Here is a 25,834-nt window from a genome sequence, read left to right on the forward strand (position 1 = left end):
CATCTCTGCCGCCCCTGGATGACCTTCGGCAGGTCAAGCAGAAAAAGAGTCACGTGACAGCGAACGTGCGGGACGAAGTGACCAGTCCAGCCATAAAAGCTCCTCTAAGCAGACAGGAGCATCGTCTGAGAAGAATCCCCCTCATCCTCCGGTACTTGATTGTGGCACTGGTAAGTGATCTTCGTGAAAGTTCACTCAGTGACGGGGCCCCCCTTCTGTGCTTTATTCTAGGGGAAGAAGGCTTCAAGTAAAACTAAACACAGGGAATGCGCACTCTGTGCATGCCCATTACCGGACTCATGCCCCAAAAAATTGTGCCCCCCCTGTATTCAGCAGACAGTGGCGGAAGAGTCGCCCGCGGTAGCAGCGAGTTTGAGAGACATTGTTAGGGCAGAAATGAAGGAAACCCTAAAGTCACTGTCCCAGCCGGAAACTATAAAGGGCGGGGTCCCGGTGGAGTCCGATTCCTCGGCAGAATGGAGGAGAAGTAGAGACTCCCAGGCTTCATCTCCCTCGTCCTCCTCAGGAGAAGAGGACTCTGGGTGGTTTTGTCTGCCTCTTGACCGGGTAGACAAGCTGGTCAAAGCAGTCAGAGGGACAATGGAAGTAGAGGAGCCTAAGCCCCAATTATCCATGCAGGATGTCATGTTCAGGGGGATGGAGCAGAGGAAGCGTAGAGTCTTCCCCTTAAATCAGAAGATCCAGGATCTAATCCACAGAGAGTGGAAAAAAACGGATAAAAGAGGGTCGCTACCACCAGCCCTCAAACGCAGATATCCCTTCGACGATCCGGCAGTAAATACTTGGGACAAGGCCCCCAAATTAGATGCGGCCATTGCAAAGGCATCGAAAAGATCCTCGCTGCCCTTTGAGGACATGGGATCCCTTAAAGATCCCCTAGACAGGAAGGCAGACACCTTCCTTAAGAATACTTGGGAGATGGCAGCCGGTTCCTTAAGACCAGCAGTGGCGTCAACATGCACAGCCAGGTCCATGATGGTCTGGTTGGACAAGTTGGAGTCACAATTAAAACAGGGTACGTCAAGACAAACAATTCTTGGGGCCCTACCAACAATCCAAGAGGGAGCAGCCTTCCTAGCAGATGCCTCGGCGGATGCAGTAAGAATGGCAGCCAGAGCAGCAGGTCTCTCTAATGCGGCTCGTAGAGCCCTGTGGCTAAAGTGCTGGCAGGGAGACATTCAGACCAGGGCGAAGCTTTGTACTATTCCGTGTGAGGGGGAATATTTGTTCGGCGCAGTCCTGGACGAACTGCTTGAGAAGGCTGGGGACGACAAGAAAAAATTCCCAAATCTCTGGCCTACATCCTACCGACGCCCATTTGGTAGAAGGAGATTCGGTCAGGGGAGAAGGCGCAATTCTTCGCCTACTAGAGACCGTCCCAGATGGGAAGATAGAAGGAGAAGAGGTACGGGCTACATGTTTAGACGCTCGTCTAGAGATCAAAAGAGACAGAATCAATGACTAGCAATTCCCGTGGGAGGTAGACTATCATCCTTCCTTCCGCATGGTCACAGATTACAAATAGTGACTGGGTGCGCAATGTAATATCCACCGGGCTTAGATTGGAGTTTACCCAGGTCCCGCGGGATACCTTTAAATCCACTCCTTTAAGATCTTCACCCCTCGAACAAGCAGCTTTAGAAGCGGAGGTCTTGAGCCTATGCCAGAAAAACGTCCTGATAGAGGTTCCAGAAGCTGAGAGAGGAAGAGGGTTCTACTCTCCCTTATTCCTGATCCAAAAACCTGATTAGACATTTAGAACGATCATTAACTTACGTTTCCTTAATAAGTTTTTGGTGAACCGTACTTTTAAGATGGAGTCCATCAATACGACAATAAAAATATTGTTTAAAGGGTGTTTTATGGCAGTCATAGACAGGGCTGTGGAGTCGGAGTCGTGGAGTCGGAGTCGGTGCTCATTTTGGTGGAGTTGGAGTCGATATAAAATGGACCGACTCAGACTCCTAAAATATATAATAAATTGGGTACAGTAATTCAATGCAGGATGTGCTGAATATTTTTTCATAGGAGTTTGGGAAAGTTATGAAATGTCCTATAAATGGCTGTTCTATTCCTGATCTAAGGCTACATTCACACACAGCGTTTTTCCTGTGTTTTTTGAGGATACGTTTTTCAGCTGCAAAAGCTGATCATCTTTTTAAAAAACCGCATCACCTGAAAGGTTTTTGAGCTCATAGATAATGTTTTCAATAGCAAAAGCAGATTAGAAATCTGCTCTATCTATCCATTTATCCATATCTGTCTATCCATATCGTATCTGTACCAAAAAGAATGAAAACCGGGTAGTACACCAATATATATTCTGTTCTATCTAAATATCTTGATTATTGGATCATAGAAATGATTAAATGTCTGCGGTTCACATTGTACTACAATAAATTTTTCACTTAAATATAAGCAATATGTGTGGGAGTCGGAGTCGTGGAGTTGGAGTCGGAGTCGGTGTAAGGGAAATTGAGGAGTCGGAGTCGCAGGTTTGGCTTACTGACTCCACAGCCCTGGTCATAGATTTGAAAGATGCGTACTATCATGTACCTATCCATGCAGACTTCCAGCAGTTCCTGAGGGTGGCGGTTTCAATAGACTGCACAGTCCGTCATTATCAATATAGAGCCCTTCCCTTTGGTCTCTCAGCAGCGCCCCGGGTATTTACAAAGATAGTGGCCGAAGTGATGGCGCATTTACGGGAAGTGGACATCCTGATTTTTCCATATTTGGATGATTTTTTAATTGTGGGAAAATCGGTGGGCCATTGTACATCCCAGATAGAAAGAGCTAAGTCCAGGTTAGAAAACCTCGGATGGATATTAAACTACGAGAAATCCCGACTCCAGCCCTCAAAAATACAAAAGTTTCTAGGCTTACTATTAAATTCAGAAACTCAGCAGTGTCTGTTGCCATTGGATAAAATGCAAAAGATACAGCAGCAGGTTCTTCGGGCGGTTGATAATCCTTCTATGACCCTCAGACAGGCCATGTCCCTGTTGGGATCTCTAACCTCATGCATCCCAGCAGTTAGGTGGGCACAATTCCATACTAGAGCCCTTCAGAAGGATGTCCTATTTAATAGCAGGGCCTTAAGACACTCCTTACAAGGTCAACTGTTGCTAAGCCCCTCGACTGTCACATCGCTTAGATGGTGGCTCGATGATGAGAACCTAGCCTCAGGGGTGCCCTGGATAACGCAGATAACCCGTGTTATAACCACAGACGCTAGTCCCTTCGGTTGGGGTGCCCATATGGGGGACATAGTGGTACAGGGACAGTGGGATTCGGATACGGAGATCTCATCCAACCAAAGAGAGCTATTGGCGATAGAGCAGGCAGTCAAAGAACTCATTATGTACCTACAGGGCCATCACGTGAGGATACTCTCGGACAACCAGGTAGCGGTAGCATATATCAACCACCAAGGTGGAACCCGCTCCGATGCCCTGATGCGGACAACAGAACGTCTCCTTCAAATAGCAGAGGGAAGTTTTCTATCTTTGACGGCGCTCCACATCAGAGGAAAGGACAACGTGAAGGCAGACTTTCTAAGCCGCAAGGCTCTAAAGCAAGGAGAATGGGCTTTGAACAGGGATATTTACCACCAGATTGTCCGCAGATGGGGTCGGCCAGAGGTAGACCTCTTTGCCACCAGAGAAAACAGAAAAGAAAAATCGTTCTGCTCTCTGAATCCCAGGGAAAATCCACTAGCAGTGGACGCCCTCCTGATAAGATGGAACTTTTCTCTGGCATACGCCTTCCCGCCATTAAATCTTCTACCTCTGGTAGTAGGGAAGATCGGGCAAGAGTCATATTAATTGCCCCCTTTTGGCCCAGGAGGACCTGGTTTGGACCATGTCTGTATGCGATCCCTGGGTGCTGCCGAACCTTCCGGATCTCCTCTACCAGGGGCCAGTCAGCCACCCACAAGTAGCGAGACTCCATTTGACGGCGTGGTCTTTGAAAGGTCACTGTTAGAGGATAGAGGGTTCTCCAAGAAGTTAATTGATACCCTCCTAAAAAGCAGGAAATTGACTACCACTAACATTTATACTAGGACCTGGAAGCGATTCCTGTCCACCTTTCAGTTTGACGCCAGAGACGGAATTCCCACGAAACATATTCTGGAATTTCTCCAGAAGGGTCTCGAATTGGGTCTCTCCACAAGTACATTAAAAGTACAAGTTTCAGCCTTAGGGGCCTTGTTTGCATGTGATATTGCCAATAACTATTGGGTAGCAAGGTTCATCAAAGCAGCGGCTAGATCGAGACCCATACACAAAGACAGATGTGTACCTTGGGACTTAAATTTAGTCCTTACGGCCTTGACAGAAAGACCATTTGAACCTCTGGATTCGGCCTCATTAAAGATTATATCTCTTAAGGCAGCTTTTCTGGTGGCGATAACATCCGCACGTAGAGTGAGCGACATACAGGCACTTTCCAGATTGCCCCCTTACACAGAGTTCTTACAGGATAGAGTAATCCTAAGGCCAGATCCAGCATACCTTCCCAAGGTAGCATCACAATTTCACAGGACACAAGAGATAGTTCTGCCTTCCTTCCTCCCTAATCCGACCAACCCTAAGGAGCAAAAACTTCAGGCATTAGATATTAGGAGATGCTTACTTAAATATTTAGCAGCCACGGATCCTTGGAAGAAGGAGAATGCATTATTCCTATCCTTCCAAGGTCCCAGGAAAGGTTGTAGGGTATCAAAACGCACATTAGCGAGGTGGATTAGGGAGGCTATCTCTCTTGCCTACACAGCAGGTGGAGGTCCGGCTCCGCAGAACCTGAGGGCGCATTCCACTCGTGCCATGGCATCATCTTGGGCAGAAAGATCTGGAGTGTCAATTGATCAGATATGTAAGGCGGCCACCTGGTCATCTCCTTCCACCTTTTTTAACCACTATCGATTAGATATGGGTGCCTCTTCAGATCTCACCTTCGGGCTAAGGGTGCTGCAGGCTGTAGTCCCGCCCTAAATTAGTTTACATCTCTGTAATTCTCTCGTGGTGCTGTCATGGGAGTCCGAATAAAGTATTAAGTTACGTACCGGTAACGGTATTTTTCGGAAGCCCATGACAGCACCCTTAGTTCCCTCCCTTGTTCACATATAGGGGTGCACTCCTTTAGAAGATTGTCCACAATTTACGGTATGTGGGAGATGGTGTAAAAAAAAAAATATATATTTCTGCTATATAGGGTAGATAGGTTGTATATGTTGTGTACTAACCATGGTAGCCTCTCAAGCTCTGTAAACCAACTGATGCGTGGGAGAGGTGCCGCTCTTTTGTATCTGTAGGTTTCCTGTTCCTAAAGGGCGGATCCCCTCTCTCGTGGTGCTGTCATGGGCTTCCGAAAAATACCGTTACCGGTACGTAACTTAATACTATCAGGCACCATTCGGCCACTTACAAGTCCAGGGACCCCAGCCCAGCTGCGGTCTCCTGTTGGGACCGGGGGAGGTGCAGGCAGGCATGGCACTTGTCAGAGACAGGGCTCCCTGCGCCCCTGTCTCTGTGGCAGCACCAACTGCATAGCGCCTCAAAGGGACCCCCCACAGGGCCCAGGTGGCGCTCATGTCCCCACCGCTAGCCTGCCGTTCAATCCGGGGGGGTCTGGTTTGAATCCGACCCCCAACCCCCCCCCCCCCGGACAACCGCGCCGTCCTGGAGCTCTTCTGGGCATGAGGTATCAAATTTAGGCCGCGGCTTCGGCCTAGCCGTAGTCGCCGCCCTATTCCTGCTCCCTGGCCCACCCCCCGGATGACGAAAATGACACTCTGCAGTGTCATAGAAGGGGCGGATCGAGGCAGGAAGGGCGCGCTTTTACATAGCTCAGCGCGCCCTTTTCAGCTCTCCGCCCCCTTCCCCCTCCACCTCAGAATCCCGGTGGCCATCTTGCTGCAGCAGGAAACATAGCTGACAGCCATACAACAGTCTCCGGGGGGCACAGGACTGTGATTTGTCGGCGCTGGACTTAAGGGCACACTGGTGGGGTAAGATCACAGCTGGGTCCTCTTTACTCAGCTGTGCATTCATATTACCTATAAGTTCTCCCCTTTGCATAGCCCCTGTAGGACCCCCTGCTAGCCAGCCTCTGTGCATGATGCCGGGCTCAAGGAAGAAAACCAGGCAAGAGCATTCTGCACAGCCTGCAAGACCACTCCCCAGAGGCAGAACGGACCCACACTGCCGGGACTGTGTCCAAAACACTGGGTCAGAACCAACGCTTCTGCGTCTTCTTCCATACCGGAATGGGCTACTCAGATGTTGCAGTCTATAACACAGTCCATACATAGCCTGACCTCTACACTACTGCAGGGTCGTGTCTCGGCTATGAACGTTACCCAGGCCACCGGCCGTTCTAGGCCGAGCGTGACTGCATTCGTCAGGTGGCGGCCGCTAAGCAGCTTGAGCCTTGGCCGGAACCCAAATGGGAGACCAGCCCGCACTAGCAGGTCCGGGGTCATGCGTTTAAATCTCAGGGACATGCCACTTCCGACAGTCTCAGACGTAAGCGGACCCACAGGTCGCATTCATCTGTGTCCTCACATAGCACTCGGTCGTCCTTCTCCAGGAAGAGACACAGTGGCTCCAGGTCACCTAGTCCGTCCCCTGACAGAGACAGACAATGCGGATCTCCGCAACGATTTCCGACCACAGACTCGGAAGGCATATGTGACTCTAACCCAGACAACGAAACAGAGAATTATCTCGTCTCTTGTCCCCCCAGCAATACTGCAATAGTTGAGGATATCGTCTCTTCCATCCTTCGGGTGCTGGACATTTCAGATCCAACCCCGGAAGCACCAAAACACAAGATTTCCTTTGAAAGTGTTCAGAAACCATCGAAGGTCTTCCCTAATCACCCGGAATTTCAAAAAATCCTTTCTAAGCATTTTTTGCAGCCTGAGAAAAAATTCGCCAATCGCAAGTATTTGGAAGCAAATTACCCCTTTCCACAGAAAGACACCAAGGATTGGACAGATTCGCCTGAAGTGGACCCTCCAGTCTCTAGGCTGGCAGCACAAACGCTTCTCTCGCTGCCGGACAGTTCAACCCTCAAGGACACAGCAGACAGACAAGTCAAATGCATGGCTCGTTCAATCTTTGAAGCGGCAGGTGCCTCTTTGGCTCCCGCATTTGCTTCAGTTTGGGCAGCCAAGGCCATCATGGCTTGGGCTGATCTATATTGCAAAAGGGCCTTCAACCGTGAAATCCTCAGCTGGCGGACCAGGCGGTGCAAATTGCAGTGGTGGCAGATTACATGGTCCATGCAGCGTTGGACTCTGCAAGAGGAATAGCGGGAATAGCATCAAACGCCATCACAATCCGGTGTATTCTCTGGCTAAGAGAATGGAAAGCGGACGCGGCCTCAAAAAAGTCCTTAACAAATCTCCCGTACTTCAGTGGCCGTCTTTTCGGTGGAAAGCTGGATACAATGATATCCAATGCTACGGGGGCAAAAGTACTTCCCCCAACTAAGACCAAAACGCCCGTTTAAAAGGCGTAATCAATCTCGTTTCCGATCCTTTCGGAATTCTTCAGGCTGGTCCATCTCACGCCCAGCACAAAACCGTAATCGTTCCCCCCGCAGGGACAACACACGTGCGGCACAGAGGCCGGACAGGAACTGGCAATCAAAGACAAGCCAGGCAAAACCTAAAGGAGGAAAACCTCAGACTTTTCCCTCATCCTGACTCATGCCCTCTGGAAGACACCCCACTTGTAGGCGGACGACTGCTACTCTTTCAGCAGGTCTGGCTGCCTATTACAGAAGACAAGTGGGTCAAGGAAATAGTGTCTTCAGGATACAAAATCGAGTTTACTACCAGCCCACCGCACAGATTTTTTCCCTCTGTCCCTCCAAAATCCCCGCTCAAAGCTCAGGCCTTCCGTCAAGCGGTTTCTTTCCTCCTGCGAGCAGGAGTCATAGTGCCAGTCCCAGCAGAAGAGCGCTTCCGAGGGTTCTACTCCAACCTGTTCGGGGTGCCCAAGAAGGGAGGCAGCGTCCGACCCATACTAGACCTCAAGCAACTCAACAAGTATGTTCAAGTTCGTCACTTCCGCATGGAATCCCTCCGGTCAATCGTTGCGTCTATGGAAAAAGGAGAATATCTTGCCTCCATAGACATACAGGACGCATACCTGCATATACCGATTGCTCCCGCCCATCAGAGGTTTCTCAGATTGGCAATCAACCAAGACCATTACCAGTTTGTGGCCCTCCCGTTCGGTCTCGCCATGGCTCCCAGAACATTTACAAAGGTCATGGCAGCTACCATGGACGTTCTGCACTCCAGAGGCATAGTAGTCATTCCATACCTGGACGACCTTCTCATCAAGGCCCCCACCCTCAAGGACTGCGAGGTCAACGTCTCGATCACGATCGACACTCTGACGCGCCTGAGATGGTTAGTCAATTTACAGAAGTCCTCGACTACCCCGAGTCAGTCTCTGACCTTCCTGGGGATGCTATTCGACACCTCCAAGGGTCTGGTGATCCTCCCCAGGGACAAGGCACTGGCTGTCTGTCTGGGAGTTCACACACTCCTCCGCAAGTCCCCCAGATCTCTCCGGTATGCCATGAGAGTACTTGGCAGGATGGCAGCAGCAATGGAGGCGGTACCATTTGCCCAGTTTCACCTCAGACCCCTTCAACTGGCCATCCTCAAGTCCTGGGACAGGAATCCGTTCTCCCTCGACAGGGAGTTCCGGTTATCAGCAAACACCAGGAGGTCCCTGCACTGCTGGCTCAAGCCAACCTCGCTTGCAAGGGGAAAATCCTTTCTCTCCGGTCAATGGAAGGTTTTGACCACCTACGCAAGCCTTATGGGTCGGGGCGCGGTGCACCTACATCAGAGCGCAAGGCAGGTGGTCACCAAGGGAATCGACCATGCCCATCAACATCCTGGAAATTCGGGCCATCTTCCTGGCGTTGAAAGCCTTCCATCACTTGCTGGCAGACTCTCATATCAGAGTACAGTCGGACAATGCCACGGCAGTGGCATACGTGAACCATCAAGGCGGCACCCGCAGCATCCAGGCGATGACCGAAGTAACGCGTATCCTACAATGGGCGGAGGCTGCAAGGTCGGTACTCTCCGCGGTCCACATTCCGGGTGTGGACAACTGGGAAGCCGACTATCTCAGCCGACAAGGAATGGACTCGGGGGAATGGTCTCTCCATCCCGAAGTCTTCTGTCAGATCTGTCATCGTTGGGGGACCCCGGATGTGGATCTGATGGCATCCCATCTCAAGGCCAAGGTTCCCAATTTCATGGCCAGGACGCGCGATCCGCGGTCTCTCGGAGCAGATGTCCTGGTTTAGGACTGGACCCAGTTCCAGCTTCTGTACATTTTTCCACCCCTCCCCCTGATCTCCAGAGTCCTGAGGAAGATCAAACAAGAGGGTGTTCCCACCATTCTGATCGCTCCAGACTGGCCCAGGCGTACATGGTACGCCGACGTCGTGCAACTCACAGCAGACGCCCCCTGGCGTCTCCCCACACGTCCCGACCTCCTGTCACAAGGCCCGTTCTTCCACCAGAACTCAGGGGCTCTCAATTTGACGGCGTGGCCATTGAGACCTGGGTTTTGACCCAAGCAGGTTTTTCACCGTACGTTGTTAAAACCATGATCAGGGCTCGAAAGCCAACTCCAGCCAGGATTTACTATCGTACCTGGAAGATTTTCTTCACATGGTGCGACTCTCGTGGGAAGATTCCACTTCCCTATTCTCTTCCAAAGGTCCTCGGTTTCCTTCAGTCAGGCCTGGACGCCGGGCTATCCCTGGGCTCGCTGAAGAGCCAGGTGTCAGCGCTCTCAGTGCTCTTTCAGAGGCGTATTGCTAACAAGCCGCAAGTGAAGACTTTTCTCCAAGGGGTTTCCCGATTGGTTCCCTCCTACAAACGTCCGTTGGAGACGTGGGATCTCAACCTGGTCTTGACAGCACTACAGTCACCTCCTTTTGAACCCCTTAGGGTGGTCTCACTCCGCTTTCTATCACAGAAAGTGTTTTTTCCTGGTGGCAATCGCCTCGCTACGCAGGGCGTCTGAACTTTCAGCTCTTTTCCTGCAGACAACCCTTCCTGGTTTTTCACCAGGACAAGGTGGGTCTCCACCAGGGGAAGAGTCTTGAGGAGATCATTTGCATATTCCCAGTGCCTTCTGGGATAAGTGAAGAGTCTCCGCGAGCTCAACGATCACTGGGTTTTGGCGGTTGCAGCTGAAAAGAGGAAATCGGAAAACCAGGGGAAGAGTCTTGAGGAGATCATTTGCATATTCCCAGTGCCTTCTGGGATAAGTGAAGAGTCTCCGCGAGCTCAACGATCACTGGGTTTTGGTGGTTGCAGCTGAAAAGAGGAAATCGGAAAACCAGGGGAAGAGTCTTGAGGAGATCATTTGCATATTCCCAGTGCCTTCTGGGATAAGTGAAGAGTCTCTGCGAGCTCAACGATCACTGGGTTTTGGCGGTTGCAGCTGAAAAGAGGAAATCGGAAAACCAGGGGAAGAGTCTTGAGGAGATCATTTGCATATTCCCAGTGCCTTCTGGGATAAGTGAAGAGTCTCCGCGAGCTCAACGATCACTGGGTTTTGGCGGTTGCAGCTGAAAAGAGGAAATCGGAAAACCAGGGGAAGAGTCTTGAGGAGTCCTATCGGCGCGCGAAGTTTGGCTCATCTTTCATCGTTTTTAAGAAATCTCAAGATGGAAGAGGCCAGGAGCCATTTGGTGAGCTGCATTTCTTGCTACATGTTCACAGATTTACCAGTGGAAAAGCCAAACTTCACATGCCACAAATGCAAGCTTGTGTCCCTGTTGGAGGAAAAGTTGCAAAATCTCGAAGAGAGGTTAGCTACGTTGAAGATCATTAAGGAAGGTGAAGAGTTCTTGGACAGAGCAGAATTATCTCTTCATGTTACAGAAAGAGAAGAAATTCGAAGTGCACCTGAAGAAACAGAGGAATGGAGACATGTGACCCAGAGAAGCAGGAGGATCAGGAGGCAGTCAGCACCCATACTGCTCAGAAACCAGTACCAGGCTCTCACGCAGGAAAACGATGAAGAAATACATCAGGATAAGACTTTGCCAACAAACAGCAACCTTGTACGCCCTCAGAGTCCTCCTGGATGGAGAAAGAAAAATGTTGTGAAGAAGAAACGGAGAGTGGTGGTCATGGGGGATTCCCTGCTGAGAGGAACAGAGGCCGCTATCTGCAGACCGGATATAACTTCAAGAGAAATGTGCTGTCTTCCAGGTGCAAAAATTAAAGATGTGTCTGACAGGATATCAGGACTCTTCAGACCTACAGATGACTACCCATTCCTGCTACTACATGTGGGGACAAATGACACCGCAAGAAACGACCTGGAAACCATCTGCAGAGACTTTGAAGACTTAGGCAAGAAAGTGAAAGAACTGGGAGCGCAGGTGGTCTTCTCTTCCATCCTCCCAGTGGATGGCCATGGAACAAGGAGGTGGAATAAGATTCTGCAGGTGAACAACTGGCTACGTCGATGGTGCCGTCAGCAACGATTTGGATTTCTGGATCACGGAGTGAACTACTTATACGATGGACTACTTGCTAGAGATGGGGTGCACCTTACGAAGACTGGAAAGCATGTATTTGGAAGTCGCCTTGCTACACTTGTAAGGAGAGCTTTAAACTAGAACAACATGGGAAGGGAAGCAAAAGACCAGAAAAAGCCATACACCTGACAAATGCTATTGAGAACTCTGCTATTAGAAGTGGAAAGGAAGAACAAAGACGAAAGAATCCAATTAATAAAAATATTGGAGAAAGAGAAACCAATCACAAACTAAAATGTTTCTATACTAATGCACAAAGCATGGGCAACAAACAAGGAGAATTGGAACTACTAACACAGGAAAAGAAATATGATGTCATTGGAATCACTGAAACTTGGTGGGACAATACACATGATTGGAATACAAGACTAGAAGGATACAACTTATTTGCAAGAAACAGACTTGATAAACGAGGAGGGGGTGTCGCATTGTATGTTAGAAACGTGTATATCTGCACAGAGATTGAAGCTTCAGAGACTGGGAGTTCTGTGGAAACTGTTTGGGTAAGAATACAAGGACAGAACAATGGAAAGGACACCATTGTAGGCATTTACTACAGGCCGCCTGTGCAAGCCGAAGATATAGATGAACTCTTTATGCATCAGATGGCCAAGTTCTCCAAAAAATATGACATAGTTGTCATGGGAGATTTCAACTATCCAGACATTTGTTGGGAATCTCTCTCAGGCAAAACTAACAGGTCAAGGAAATTCTTATCCTCTCTTGCTGACAACTTTATCTTCCAAAAGGTAGGGGAGAAAACAAGGGGAACTGCTACCTTGGATCTAATCCTTATAAACAGGGAGGAAATGGTTGAGGAGGTAAAAGTGGCTGGGACCCTAGGAGGTAGCGACCATGCTATTTTAGAATTTTGGATAACTAGAGGTGGAAGACCTGTGAAGACTCAGACGTCAAGGTTAGATTTCAGAAAGGCAGATTTTAAGGGATTCAGAAAGAGAATTGGAGGGATCCAATGGCTGGATATCCTTAAAGACAAAAATGTCCAGGAAGGATGGGAAATCTTGAAAAATGAAATTCTCAAAGCACAGTTGTTAACAATTCCGAAAAGAGGGAAGAATAGGAAGCATTTAAGGAAACCAGGATGGATGAACACAGAACTTAAGCACATGCTAAAAAGGAAGAAAAAAATGTTTATAAAATGGAAAGAGGGAGGCATATCTAAAGAAGAATATAATGCTGTCTGCAGAACCTGCAGGGCACAAATCAGATTAGCTAAAGCTGAAAATGAACTGAGGCTTGCAAGAGATGTCAAAAGCAATAATAAAGGATTTTGGGGATATGTCAAAAGTAAAAGAAAAGTCAAAGATGCTATAGGATTTTTACAGGATGAAAATGATGAAATGGTAAGACAGGATGTTGAGAAGGCTGAACTTTTAAATTCCTATTTTGCATCTGTTTTCTCTCAGAAAGGAAATGCAACATCAACTGTTATTCACTGTCCTATTAAGGGAATAGAAGAATCCAGGATATCTATAAACAGAAAGATAGTGAGGAAACACTTAGCTAACCTAAATGAATTCAAGTCTCCAGGTCCAGATGAATTACACCCCAGAGTACTGAAGGAGATAGCAGAAGAAATTTTTGAACCCCTCTCCATAATCTTTGAAAATTCTTGGAGAACAGGAGAAGTGCCAGAAGACTGGAGAAGAGCAAATGTTGTTCCTATCTTCAAAAAGGGGAAGAAGGTGGACCCAGGCAACTATAGGCCGGTGAGTCTGACTTCTATACCAGGAAAGATCTTTGAACAAATTATTAAACAACATGTATGTCAATACCTGGATAAGAATGAAGTGATTAAACAGAGTCAGCATGGGTTTCTAACTAATAAGTCATGTCAGACTAACTTAATTTCCTTCTATGACGGTATCACTGATTGGGTGGATCAAGGAAATGCTGTAGATATAGTATATCTTGACTTCAGCAAAGCATTTGACAAAGTCTCTCATACAATCCTTATTGAAAAAATGACTAAGTATGGAATGGACAAGGCAACTGTTAGGTGGATTCATAACTGGCTTAGTGATCGGACCCAAAGAGTGGTCGTAAATGGCTGCACATCCAGTTGGAAGAATGTCTCAAGTGGGGTACCACAGGGCTCTGTCCTGGGCCCTGTATTGTTCAACATCTTTATCAACGATTTAGATGAAGGAATTGAGGGTAAACTGATTAAATTTGCTGATGACACAAAGCTAGGAGGGATAGCTAATACTAGAGAAGAGAGAGAGAGGATTCAAAAAGATTTAAATAAACTGGAGAAGTGGGCAGCAACTAACAGAATGGTTTTTAACAGGGAGAAATGCAAAGTACTACATCTGGGCAATAAAAATGAAAAAAGCATATATAGAATGGGAGGAATAAGGCTAAGTGACAGCACATGTGAAAAAGACTTGGGTATACTAATAGATCACAGACTGAATATGAGTCAACAGTGTGATGCAGCAGCAAAAAAGGCAAATGCAATTCTAGGATGTATTAACAGAAGCATACAGTCTAGATCACGTGAAGTCATTATTTCCCTCTACTCCTCTTTGGTCAGACCTCATCTGGAATATTGTGTCCAGTTTTGGGCACCACATTTTAAAAAAGACATCAACAAACTGGAGCAAGTTCAGAAAAGAGCGACCAGAATGGTGACCGGTCTGCAAACCCTGTCTTATGAGGAAAGGTTGCAGGATTTGGGAATGTTTAGTTTGCAAAAGAGAAGACTGAGAGGAGACTTAATAGCTGTCTACAAATATCTAAAGGGCTGTCACATTGTAGAAGGATCAACTTTATTCTCATTTGCACAAGGAAAGACTAGAAGCAATGGGATGAAACTGAATGGGAAGAGACACAGATTAGATATTAGAAAAAACTTTTTGACAGTTAGAGTGATCAATGAGTGGAACAGGCTGCCACGAGAAGTGGTGAGTTCTCCTTCAATGGAAGTCTTCAAACAGAGGCTGGACAGACATCTGACTGGGATGATTTAGCGAATCCTGCTTTGAGCAGGGGGTTGGACCAGATGGCCCAGGAGGTCCCTTCCAACTCTACGATTCTATGATTCTATGATTCCGTACAGTACCATCCTTCCTTCCGAAGGTCGTGTCCAGCTTCCACCTCAATGAGGAAATATCACTACTGTCTCTTTGCCCGGCTCCCGTTCATAGGGTAGAGAAGGCTCTGCATACGCTTGACCTTGTCAGGGCATTGTGTATTTACGTGTCTAGGACTGCTCCCTTCTGGAAGTCTGATTCACTTTTCCTTCTTCCAGAAGGCGTTCGCAAGGGCCTACCGGCTTCCAAAGCCATCCTTGCTAAGTGGATCAAGTCCACCATTCAAGAGGCTTACCGCCTCAACAATTCTCCCCTTCCGGCCGGTATCGCGGCACACTCTACGCGGGCGGTAGGGGCCTCTTGGGCCATTCGGCATCAAGCCTCAGCACATCAAGTGTGTAAGGCAGCCACTTGGACTAGCCTGCACACATTTACAAAACACTACAGAGTGCATACCCAGTCCTCAGCAGATGCGAGCCTGGGTAGACGGGTCCTGCAGGCGGCAGTACCCCAAGTCTAGAGGACTGTCAGCACAATATTCGTCCACTGCTTCCCACCCAGGGACTGCTTTGGGACGTCCCACGGTTCTGTGTCCCCCAATAAGGCGACAGAGTAAAGGAGATTTCTGTGTACTCACCGTAAAATCTCTTTCTCTTAGCCTTTAATTGGGGAACACAGCTCCCACCCTGTTGCCCTTGCGGGCCGTTGTTACGGTTGGGTTCTCATATTGTTGTTTGAGCCTGTTTATAGTAGCCTTTTTTTACAGGCATGGTTATGTTTCTGGTATATTCCTCCTAATGCTTTTGCACAAAACTGGAGAAGGCTGACGCCGTCCAGGGGTGTATACTGCAGAGGAGGAGCCAAAGTTAATCTTTTTCAGATTATGCATAGTGTCGCCTCCTAGTGGACAGCAGCATAACACCCACGGTTCTGTGTCCCCCAATTAAAGGCTAAGAGAAAGAGATTTTACGGTGAGTACACAAAAATCTCCTTTTTTCGTCCTGATACTTACAACCTATATTGTCATACTGGGGTATTAATTATTTAGAAATACACCAGAAAACTGCCATGAGAAAAGTTGTAGATTTTTTGTAGAATAATTTGTGACTTTTTACTTCTGTACATACCTTCTCGAAAAGTGTAGGATTGGCAGATCCAGTAGCCCAACACCTCTACTATATTCTACAGCTAAAATCCACACCCTTCCTTACACATCAGATGGCTGTTGGCCGAGCCACGGTTCTGCTGATCTCTCGGCCGTGGCTCCCATACGCGGGAGCGCTCGCTTTACTGAGTGCTCCTGTGTTCTCAATGAGAGGAGCTGCTGCCAGACTTCTATGATAGCTGCTGATCTCTCAGGAAAAAGGATCCGCAGACAGGGAAGTCTGTCGAACCTATCAATTTCGTCCGCTTTGGCCGACATTGGTCTAAAGTGTATGGGAGACTTTATTCTGGAATCTGAAGCTCCAGTCTTAACCTATTCCCATAGTATGTCGTACAGCTCAGCGTTGCTATCCAGTTTAGCCAGTTTTGTCTGTGAATCAAATGACCTGGTCTTCAAGCTGGTATATTTTACACAATAGTGCCAAAAGTGTGACAATGTCACTTTGTAAGCTGGGTTACTGAAGCTAAACACCCTCCATATGCATCAAACTAATGTCAGCCGATCATGACCGTATTGTTTGGTTCACCCGATAGACTGTGAATGAGGGTTCTGTGTATGGAGGATGCATTGTGAGATGGCTGCTGGCCAAACAATCATGCATCCAGCAGCTATATAATTTGTATGAAGAATTGCAAAAAAAAAGAACCTATAAATACATATTGTAGCAAAACCAGATAGGACTGGGTTAAATCCTAGCACTACAGGTTATACTTATATGCTAGCTAGCTCTAACTAAGAACCAGGAAATGGGTTCACCTTGGATGTTAAGCAGAATGGAGTGTGCTGAAGCTGGTGAGTGACTGGCTAAAATGTGAGCTGTAGCTAGGAGAGAGACTGCAGTTGTCAGCATGGAAAGCTGAGCAGTCTGTGTGTTGGAAGCTGCAGCCTGTTCACTGTGCCCACAGATGAACACTTCTGTTTGGCGCTGGAAGCTACCGGAGCTCAGGCTGAGGGCGATGCCTAGACTGGTAAGACCGTACCTTTTCTGTGTATAAAATTTGCTCCAGGAGAAAGGACTGTAATTTCGAGTGAGCCCGCACTGACATGTGCCTGCTGAAAGAACGGTTTATTTTCTGTGATATCTTTGTGTCCAGAAGAGGCTGTTTTTGAAGTCCTCAGAGTTTTATGCAAGCAATAAAAAATCAAACTTTAAAAGGAAAACAAAAACCGCATCAAAACCTAATTTAGACAGTCCTTTTTGATGACACCTTCCTTTTAATAAGACTTTCCGGTAAAATATGTGTAGAGGTTATAATAATACAAGCTGTGTGTCAATGACTCTTTGTGTGTTTTCTTTAGGACATTTGTGGGCTGCAGGATCACGAGTTTCAGGTTCGGCATCCAGACTCTCCAGCCTTGTTGTACCAAATGCGACTAGGAGATGAAAAACTTCAAGTAAGGGCCAATTATGAATTTTTATTTTCTCGTTCGCCTTATTGGGGGACACAGAGACCATGGGTGTATGCTGCTACCACTAGGAGGCTGACACTATGCACAAAAAAAGGTTAGCCCCTCCTCCGCCGTATACACCCCACCGACCGGCAGGAAGTTCCTCAGTTTAGCTTAGTGTCAGTAGGAGGTGGACACGGGTCTTTGATTAGACCCATATCTACCTCGATGTGCGTCGTTTCTTTTCAGGTTTTTCCGGAGGGATACAGTGTGAATAGTCACATCTGTAGTCCCACAAAGAGACTATGAGTACGGCGTGTACTGCCACCCCATATCCTCATAAGTCTACAGCAGGGCCAAGACCCCTAACATGGATGTGGCGTTCCAGATGGTCCTCGCTCCCCGTCTCCCACCCACTCGCCTACCAGAGCCGGTCGGTCGGTTGAGGCGCAGGATACTCTCCTTGAAACAGTACGCTGGATGAAACGGATCAGGAGGGTAAGTATGAGACCTGAGTCCCATTCTCCCCTGCGGATTCCACGCCAGGCCATTCCATGGATTCTTCGGCAGCGGTCGCTGTGACAGTGCTGCGACGCCTCCGCGTCGTCTCCAGGCGGCCGCTGCAGCTATTTGGGCCCTGGCTGGTTATCGGACAGCTCTCCCCCCCCCCCCCCCCTCTGCCGGGCCCTAGCTGTCCTCAGTAGCGGCCACCGCGGCGGTTCTGCGACGCCTCCGCGCCGCCCTGTGCTGACAGGCGGCCGCCTCTTCTAATCCAGGCCCCGGCTTCATCTGGGGCCTTGTCCGGCGTCGCGGCCACGCCCCCCGCCTCCATCCGCTTCCCTCCCGCCCGCTCTAAGCCCGCCCACGGCCTTCTCCCCTCAGGTTGAGCGTCCCGGAGGCGGCGCCGTCCCTCCCACCTACCATCTTAGCGGGCGGCACCATTTTTATCATCGGCGCCTAGCCCCGCCTACCTCCCTCCTCTGCATCTGCAGGAAAGCGCGCGCTTCCTGCTCGGCTCCTCTCTGGCTGCCGCCATTTTCACAGCCTGTCAGCCGGACGCTGTTCCCTCAGCCGTGCCCCTGCAAGCCGGACGAACCGTGCATCTCCATTTATTGGAAGCTGCGATAGGACACCGGACCGTGAGTAGCTCTGCATACTGCAGACTGACACCCTCCTCTGCCTCCTGTCCCCCAACCTTCCGGCAAGGCTTCAGTGACTGTCCGTCAGTATGTCTAATTCTAAGTCTGACCGCGCTCGTCCCCCTGCCTCCTCTGGCACCTTAGTCAAGTACTTTGCGTGCTCTTCTTGCAATCGCAAACTTCCCTCAGGTCAGTCCACTCCCCTCTGCCTGGACTGTAGCAATCCAATCCAGCCCGACGCCGCTCAGGAGCCATCCATAGCCCCAGTGGTGAGTGAGCCCCCCATGCCGGGCTGGGCCTCCTCTCTATCACAGTCAGTGGCAGTCCTCACCAAGGTGTCTCAGTCCCTAGTAGCCGTTCTGGACAAGTTGCCCTTGGGAGCTTCGGCGGGACCCAGCACGTCTCAGGACGTCCCATCTGAGCCAGCCAGCGGCAGTCGCAAGAGGCCCAGGCAGGACCTCCAGGCGGAGTCCTCCCCTCGTCCTACCTCACCCCATAGTCCCCAGCAGTCTCCCTCTCGGGCCTCCTCTCCCGAGTCAGGCGAAGCGCTTTCGGAATCGGAAGGGGTCTTAGAGCTGGATTCGGACCAGGATGCGAACATGAAGGTTACGGTGCAAAACCTCATTGCTGCGATTCACCATACCTTTGACATCGCTGACGCCCCTGCGAAATCCTCAGATCAGGAGGTTTCGTTCAGACGGGCGGAAACACCATCCAGGGTGTTTCCCTTCCATTCTGAGTTTGGAAAGATTTTTACAAGGGAGAGAGTAGATCCGACCAGACGCTTTCAAAGAGGAAAGCGTCTCGGCGTACTGTACCCGTTTGCTAAAGAGCTCACGGACAACTGGGCCGCTTCTCCCTCGGTGGACCCTCCCGTGTCCAGACTTTCTAATAATACGGTCCTTCCGCTGTCAGGTGTGGCGTCTCTAAAAGATTCTAATGATAGGATCATAGAATCTCTAGCAAAATCTGCCTTCGAAGCGGCATCGTCAGCGGTATGTCCAGTCTTTGCTTCTTCTTGGGCAGCAAAGGCCATATCCACTTGGGCAGACGACCTTCGGCAGGGCATTCTGGATAAGGCACGACCAGAGCATTTGGCCGATCTCACCAATCAGATTTCCCATGCGGGGGATTATCTGCTTTCTGCCTCCCTGGATGCCGCATCTTGCGCAGTTCAGGCGTCAAGTAACATCGTGGCAATCCGACGTACAATTTGGCTCAAGGCCTGGCAGGCGGACTTGTCCTCTAAAAAGTCTCTGACCAATCTACCTTTTCAGGGAGTGCGTCTCTTCGGATCACAATTGGATCAGATTATTAAGGACGCTACCGGAGGTACGAGTTCTCTTCTCCCCTCCAAGCCTCGCAGACCTCCTCCAAGGCGTCAGTTTCGTTCCTTTCGGACTTTCTGCCGTTTCAATACGGCGGAAATCCCTTCCAACCAGCAAAGGCCACAGGCACGTCAGGAAAGAAAGAAGGTTTCCTTCAGGCCCACTCCGTCCTGGCGGTCCCACTCTTCCCAGGGAAGACCGTCCAGATCTAGATCTGGACGGTCTACATCCGCATGACTACCATCGGTCTCCCGGGGGTCCCTTCCAATTGGGAGGTCGACTTCTTTTCTTCAGCGACGTCTGGCTCGCCTCAGTAGAGGACGCTTGGGTCAGAGAGGTTGTATCAACAGGATACAAAATAGAGTTCATTTCTCTTCCACGGGATTGCTTCTTCCAATCCCGTCCGCCGAGGGATCCGGCCTTGGTCCCGGGGTTCTGTTCGGCCATCGCCTCTCTTCTCAGTTCCGGGTTGATTGTGCCCGTTCCCGAATCGGAACGCTTCACAGGGTTTTATTCAAACCTGTTTGTGGTGCCGAAAAAGGACGGGGCAGTTCGGCCCATTTTGGATCTCAAGTTACTCAACAAGAGAGTTCGCCTTCGCCACTTCCGGATGGAGTCTGTACGCTCGGTAATTGCTTCCATGGAGGAGCAGGAATTCATGGGTTCCATAGACATCCAAGATGCCTATCTGCATGTGCCCATATTTCCCGGACATCAGAAGTTCCTGCGGTTTGCGATTCACCACGAACATTACCAGTTCGTCGCGCTTCCTTTCGGGCTCGCCACCGCTCCCAGAGTCTTCACGAAGATTATGGCGGCGTTGATGGCCTTGTTGAGGATCAGAGGTCTCGTTCTTTTTCCGTACCTCGACGATATCCTGATCAAGGCTCCCTCCTTTCAACAGGCCCGCCTAAGTGTGGCGATCGTTCTAGACACCCTGTCCAGTTTTGGGTGGATCGTCAACCGAAAAAAGTCCTGTCTGGTCCCTACTCAACGCCTTGTGTTTCTGGGCCTTCTGTTCGACACTCGTCGGTCAAGGGTATTTCTCCCACAAGACAAGATCCTTTCCCTGCAGCAGGGCGTGCGATCATTACAGATCACACGATTTCCATCCCTCAGGACAGCCATGAGGGTCCTGGGGAAGATGGTGGCGGCGATAGAGGCAGTTCCCTTTGCCCAATTTCACGCCAGGCCACTCCAGCAGGCCATTTTGTCCAGGTGGAACAGGTCGGCTCTATCTCTGGATCGTCCGGTTCGTCTTTCATGCCGGATCAAGCGGTCTCTCAACTGGTGGTTGACGTCTCCCCTCATTCTCTTGGGGCGGTCTTTTCTTCCCGTTCACTGGCAGATTGTCACTACGGACGCCAGCCTCATCGGCTGGGGTGCAGTGTTCCGCAATCACACTGTTCAGGGTCGATGGTCGACTCAGGAATCAGCTCTGCAGATCAATGTCCTAGAGATACGAGCGATCCATCTAGCTCTCGTCCACTGGGAAAGGCGCCTCAAGGGCCTGCCTGTCAGGATTCAGACAGACAATGCCACAGCGGTGGCGTATATCAACCGCCAAGGGGGGACACGGAGTGTCTCAGCTCTGGCGGAAGTGTCCAGAATTCTTCAATGGGCAGAGACCTTTGTTCCAACGATTTCCGCGGTTCACATTCCCGGCGTGGACAACTGGGCCGCCGATTTCCTCAGCCGCGAGGGTCTCGCGGCAGGGGAATGGTCCCTACATCCGGAGGTGTTTCATCTGCTCTGCCGTCGGTGGGGAACTACGGATGTAGACCTCATGGCATCTCGCCTCAACAGGAAAGTCCCACAATTCGTGTCCAGGTCTCGGGACCCTCTGGCAGTGGGCGCCGACGCTCTGGCCGTCCCTTGGTCACAGTTCGAGCTCCCCTACCTGTTTCCTCCTCTGCCTCTTCTTCCCAAGTTGTTGAAGAAAATCAAAGCAGAGGGGATTCCAGTCATCCTCATCGCCCCGAATTGGCCCAGAAGGTCTTGGTTCGCGGACATTGTCAACCTTCTCGCGGACGCTCCCTGGAAGCTTCCCGACAGGGCAGATCTGTTGTCTCAAGGCCCGATTTGCCACCCCAATTCTCGGTCGCTCAATTTAACGGCGTGGCTGTTGAGACCGAGGTTTTGAGACGGGCAGGATTCTCTGATCGGGTGATTCATACCATGATCCGCGCCAGAAAGCCGCCTTCTTCGAAGATCTATTACCGTACTTGGAAAGCCTATTTCTCCTGGTGTGAGACCAATGACATCGCGCCCTTGGTTTTTTCGCTCCCTTCTATTCTGGCGTTTCTGCAGGCAGGGCTGGATGCGGGGCTTGCTCTCAGTTCCTTGAAGGGTCAAGTTTCGGCACTGTCCATTTTATTTCAGAAAACGCTGGCCTCCCGGCCCCAGGTCAAAACCTTCCTCCAGGGTGTGGCTCACACGGTTCCTCCGTACCGAGCGCCCGTGGATCCTTGGGATCTTAATTTGGTTCTTCAGGTTCTGCAGGGTCCTCCTTTTGAACCTCTCAGGGACGTTTCCCTTTCCCTCCTTTCTTGGAAAGTGGCCTTTCTGGTGGCCATTACCTCCATCCGGCGCGTGTCGGAATTGGCAGCACTTTCTTGCCGCTCTCCTTTTTTGGTCCTTCATCAGGACAAGGTAGTTCTGCGGCCTCCGCCCTCTTTTCTTCCGAAGGTGGTATCTTCGTTTCACCTCAATGAGGACATTGTTCTGCCATCCTTCTGCCCGAGCCCAGCTCACCCTCGGGAGCGGTCCTTGAACAAGCTGGACCTAGTCAGGGCATTGAGAGTCTATCTAGCCCGGACGACTTCCTTGCGGAAGTCAGACTCTCTGTTCATCATTCCTGACGGGGCGAGGAAAGGTCACCCAGCCTCAAAGGCCACTATTGTGCGCTGGATCAGATCGGCAATTTTGGAGGCATACCGGGTCAAGCTTCGAGTGGCCCCTCCAGGGGTCAGAGCGCACTCTACCCGGGCGGTGGGTGCCTCCTGGGCGGTGCGCCACAGAGCTTCCGCGCTGCAGCTTTGCAAGGCTGCAACGTGGTCATCGGTTCACACCTTTGTGAAATTCTACAGGGTCCACACCTACGCTTCGGCGGACGCCAGCCTAGGTAGAAGGATTCTGCAGGCTGCGGTGGCGAGTCCACTGGCCTGATGGAAGTTTGTTTCCCACCCCAGGGACTGCTTTGGGACGTCCCATGGTCTCTGTGTCCCCCAATAAGGCGAACGAGAAAACAGGATTTTTTGGGTTGCTTACCGTAAAATCTGTTTCTCGGAGCCTTCATTGGGGGACACAGCACCCTCCCATGTTCTACAACTCCTGTTCTTATGTTTGTCGGTTTGTTACAGTTGAGTTGTTTGTTCTGTTCTCAATCTATTCTGGTACTTCTCCTACTGCTTTCTGACTAACTGAGGAACTTCCTGCCGGTCGGTGGGGTGTATACGGCGGAGGAGGGGCTAACCTTTTTTTGTGCATAGTGTCAGCCTCCTAGTGGCAGCAGCATACACCCATGGTCTCTGTGTCCCCCAATGAAGGCTCCGAGAAACAGATTTTACGGTAAGCAACCCAAAAAATCCTGTTATTTTTATGACTCAATTGTAATGTACATTATGGAGTTTTTATCTGCTTTTATATAAAACCAAAGAAATGAGCCGGATCATACGTTAGTATACATGCAGCGTATAAGAACACACTGTGGCCATTTCACAGACAAAACCCAAGAAAACAAAAAAAAAAACCATACCCTGTAATAAATAGCAATTGTAAATATTATAGAGTACCAAGTAAATGCTGTTTTGATTGAAAAAAAAAAAAACAGAAAAACCAACCCACCGCAACAAGGTGTACCCAATCTGGATGGTCCTATGTTGGCAGTATTAAAATCTCACCTTGTGTCAGCCGACCTCAGTGTGGATAAGGGCAGAGTAGGATAGGGGTCCAACTGTTCAGACACCTGCTCATGGGAAGTAATGTAGATGAAATGCCTAGCTCAAAAAGGGGGGACCACACATTGGTTTATACGGAGTACAAAAAACTACAGCAAAACCAAAAAAAATGAGCCGGAATATAAGTTGATATAAGTGCATTGTGGAGAAGCACGTTCACACTGTGACAATTTCACAGACAAAACCTAAGGAAAAAACAAAACAAAATTAGCATATACTTCGTAGTAAGTAAATAGTTATAGAACATGTAAATAACCTCTAGTACTTGGTTATCATGATTTTGATCAGACGTGCCCATAGGAAGCTATGTAGATGAAATACCTAGCTCAAAAATGGGTAGCTGCACCCCATCCTGATCTGCTCCTATCTACATTGAGGTCGGCTGACACAAGGTGAGGTTTTAATACTAGCGGGTAGGACATTCCCGGATTGGGTCACCTAGTCGCGGTGAGATTAATTTTATTTTTATTTTTTTAATCAAAACTGTTTGCCAAGTTCCCTATGTTGTTTACTTGCACTATTTATTACTGCAGGGTATTTGCTCTCCTTGTTTGTTTTCCTTGGGTTTTGCATTTATGTAAATCTTATTTTGGGTATGTAATCTTCAGTGCCATCCATTGTATGTCTCAGCTCACACTTTCTATGTTTTTGTACAGTGGTCGTCACATGATTATCGGTAATGTGACCAGTTCTGTTTTATTATCGCCACTTACTGATAGCGTTTGGCGTCCTTTAGGCACCCATGGCTCTGTTCTATCCAGCCACTTTTGGAATTGTTGGCCAGAAAATGACACATTTACAGCACAGATCACAGGGAGATCCAGAAGATCCCCATGATGAGCATTATCTACTGGCAACACAAAGTAAACAGGATCAGGTAGGACCAAATAGAGGCACAAAATGTAACCTGAAAAGGCAATGGCTACGGCAACATAACTGCTTCACACTGGGGCCATGTTCCGTTTTTTTTCATTTTTGTTTTCCCTCCCCTTGTTCCAAGAGCAATAATTTTTTTTTTTTTTCTATTTTTCCATCAATATGGTCGTATGAGGGCTTATTCTTCGCGGGACGAGTTGTAATTTTCAACGACCGCATTCAATCTACCATGTAGTGTACTGTGAAACGGGGAAAAAAGTCCAATTGCGTTGAAATTGCAAAAGTGCAATTTCACAATTGCGTTTGTTTTTTTTATTTACCATGTTCACTATATAAAAAAGTGACTTTTGTCACCATTTTCCAAGACCTATAATTTTTTAGCTTGTTGTGTGAGGGCTTATTTTTTGCAGTCTGTTACTGCAGCCAAAATTCTGGCGTCTTCATTTTTCTTCTTATGCAGTTTTCTATCTGGTTAATTTATTTTATATTTTGATGGATCAGACTTTGACGAATGCAGCAATGACAAATATGAGAGGTTTTTGAATTTTGCGGATATATATATATATATATATATATATATATATATATATATATATATATATATATATATATATAAAAAATTTTAACTTTTTTTTTTTCCCCACTTTTTACTGGATTTAACAGTCTCATAAGGGGATTTGTTGCTTGTTCTGTACGTAGCCGTGCATCAGTGTGTAGTGGAAATCTCGATCTCCTTTGAACGCCAGCCAATGATTGGCTGTCACAGGAGGATCATAATGACAGGCAAGGGCGGTTATCAACAGACCCCCGGATGTCATAGCAACCCATCGTCGCCCCGTGATCTTGTCAATGGCACACCAATGGAAGCTTGGAACAACGCACGCCCCTGTTGGCACATATTAAATGCCGCTGTCGGAAATTGACGGCTAGATTTCAGAGGATAGATCTGCTACATCTATTGGGCAAACTGAATGTGCCACTGTACATAAGGATACGTCCGAGTTTGATTGTAATTTGTACTTTCTTTAAAGTCCTCTAAGGCGGCTGCAGATCGGAAGGCCATGTCTAAACCCAGCATGTACGACGATCCCCGGGGCCAGGATGCAGAAAGAGGGCACATGATGGATGTGGAGCTCGGGCCCTCTCAGAGCGATGGCATGGGGCATAGTAATGACGGGGACGAGCCGTCCTCTTCTTTATACGCCAGGAAAACAATGGTGTCTCAGTTTGAAGGGAAGGCACTCGGCCTGGACAAAGCCATTCTTCATAGCATTGATTGCTGCAGTAAGTCCGC

At 48.9% G+C, this 25,834-nt stretch overlaps 1 protein-coding gene across 1 annotated transcript in view; it reads left to right on the forward strand.

The window, feature by feature from the left end:
- The window catches only part of ACTR8 (actin related protein 8), a 44,813-nt gene that overhangs the window by 15,589 nt on the left and 3,390 nt on the right, over positions 1-25,834 (forward strand). The window contains exons 9-11 of the mRNA XM_073574158.1: positions 17,149-17,244; positions 24,401-24,541; positions 25,572-25,824. Of these exons, the coding sequence (XP_073430259.1) occupies positions 17,149-17,244; positions 24,401-24,541; positions 25,572-25,824 (490 nt within the window). The remainder of the gene's footprint in view (positions 1-17,148; positions 17,245-24,400; positions 24,542-25,571; positions 25,825-25,834) is intronic.

Source organism: Dendrobates tinctorius, unplaced genomic scaffold (genome assembly GCF_039654945.1).
Source record: "Dendrobates tinctorius isolate UK_male_01 unplaced genomic scaffold, ASM3965494v1 ptg000038l, whole genome shotgun sequence".
NCBI lineage: Eukaryota > Metazoa > Chordata > Amphibia > Anura > Dendrobatidae > Dendrobates > Dendrobates tinctorius.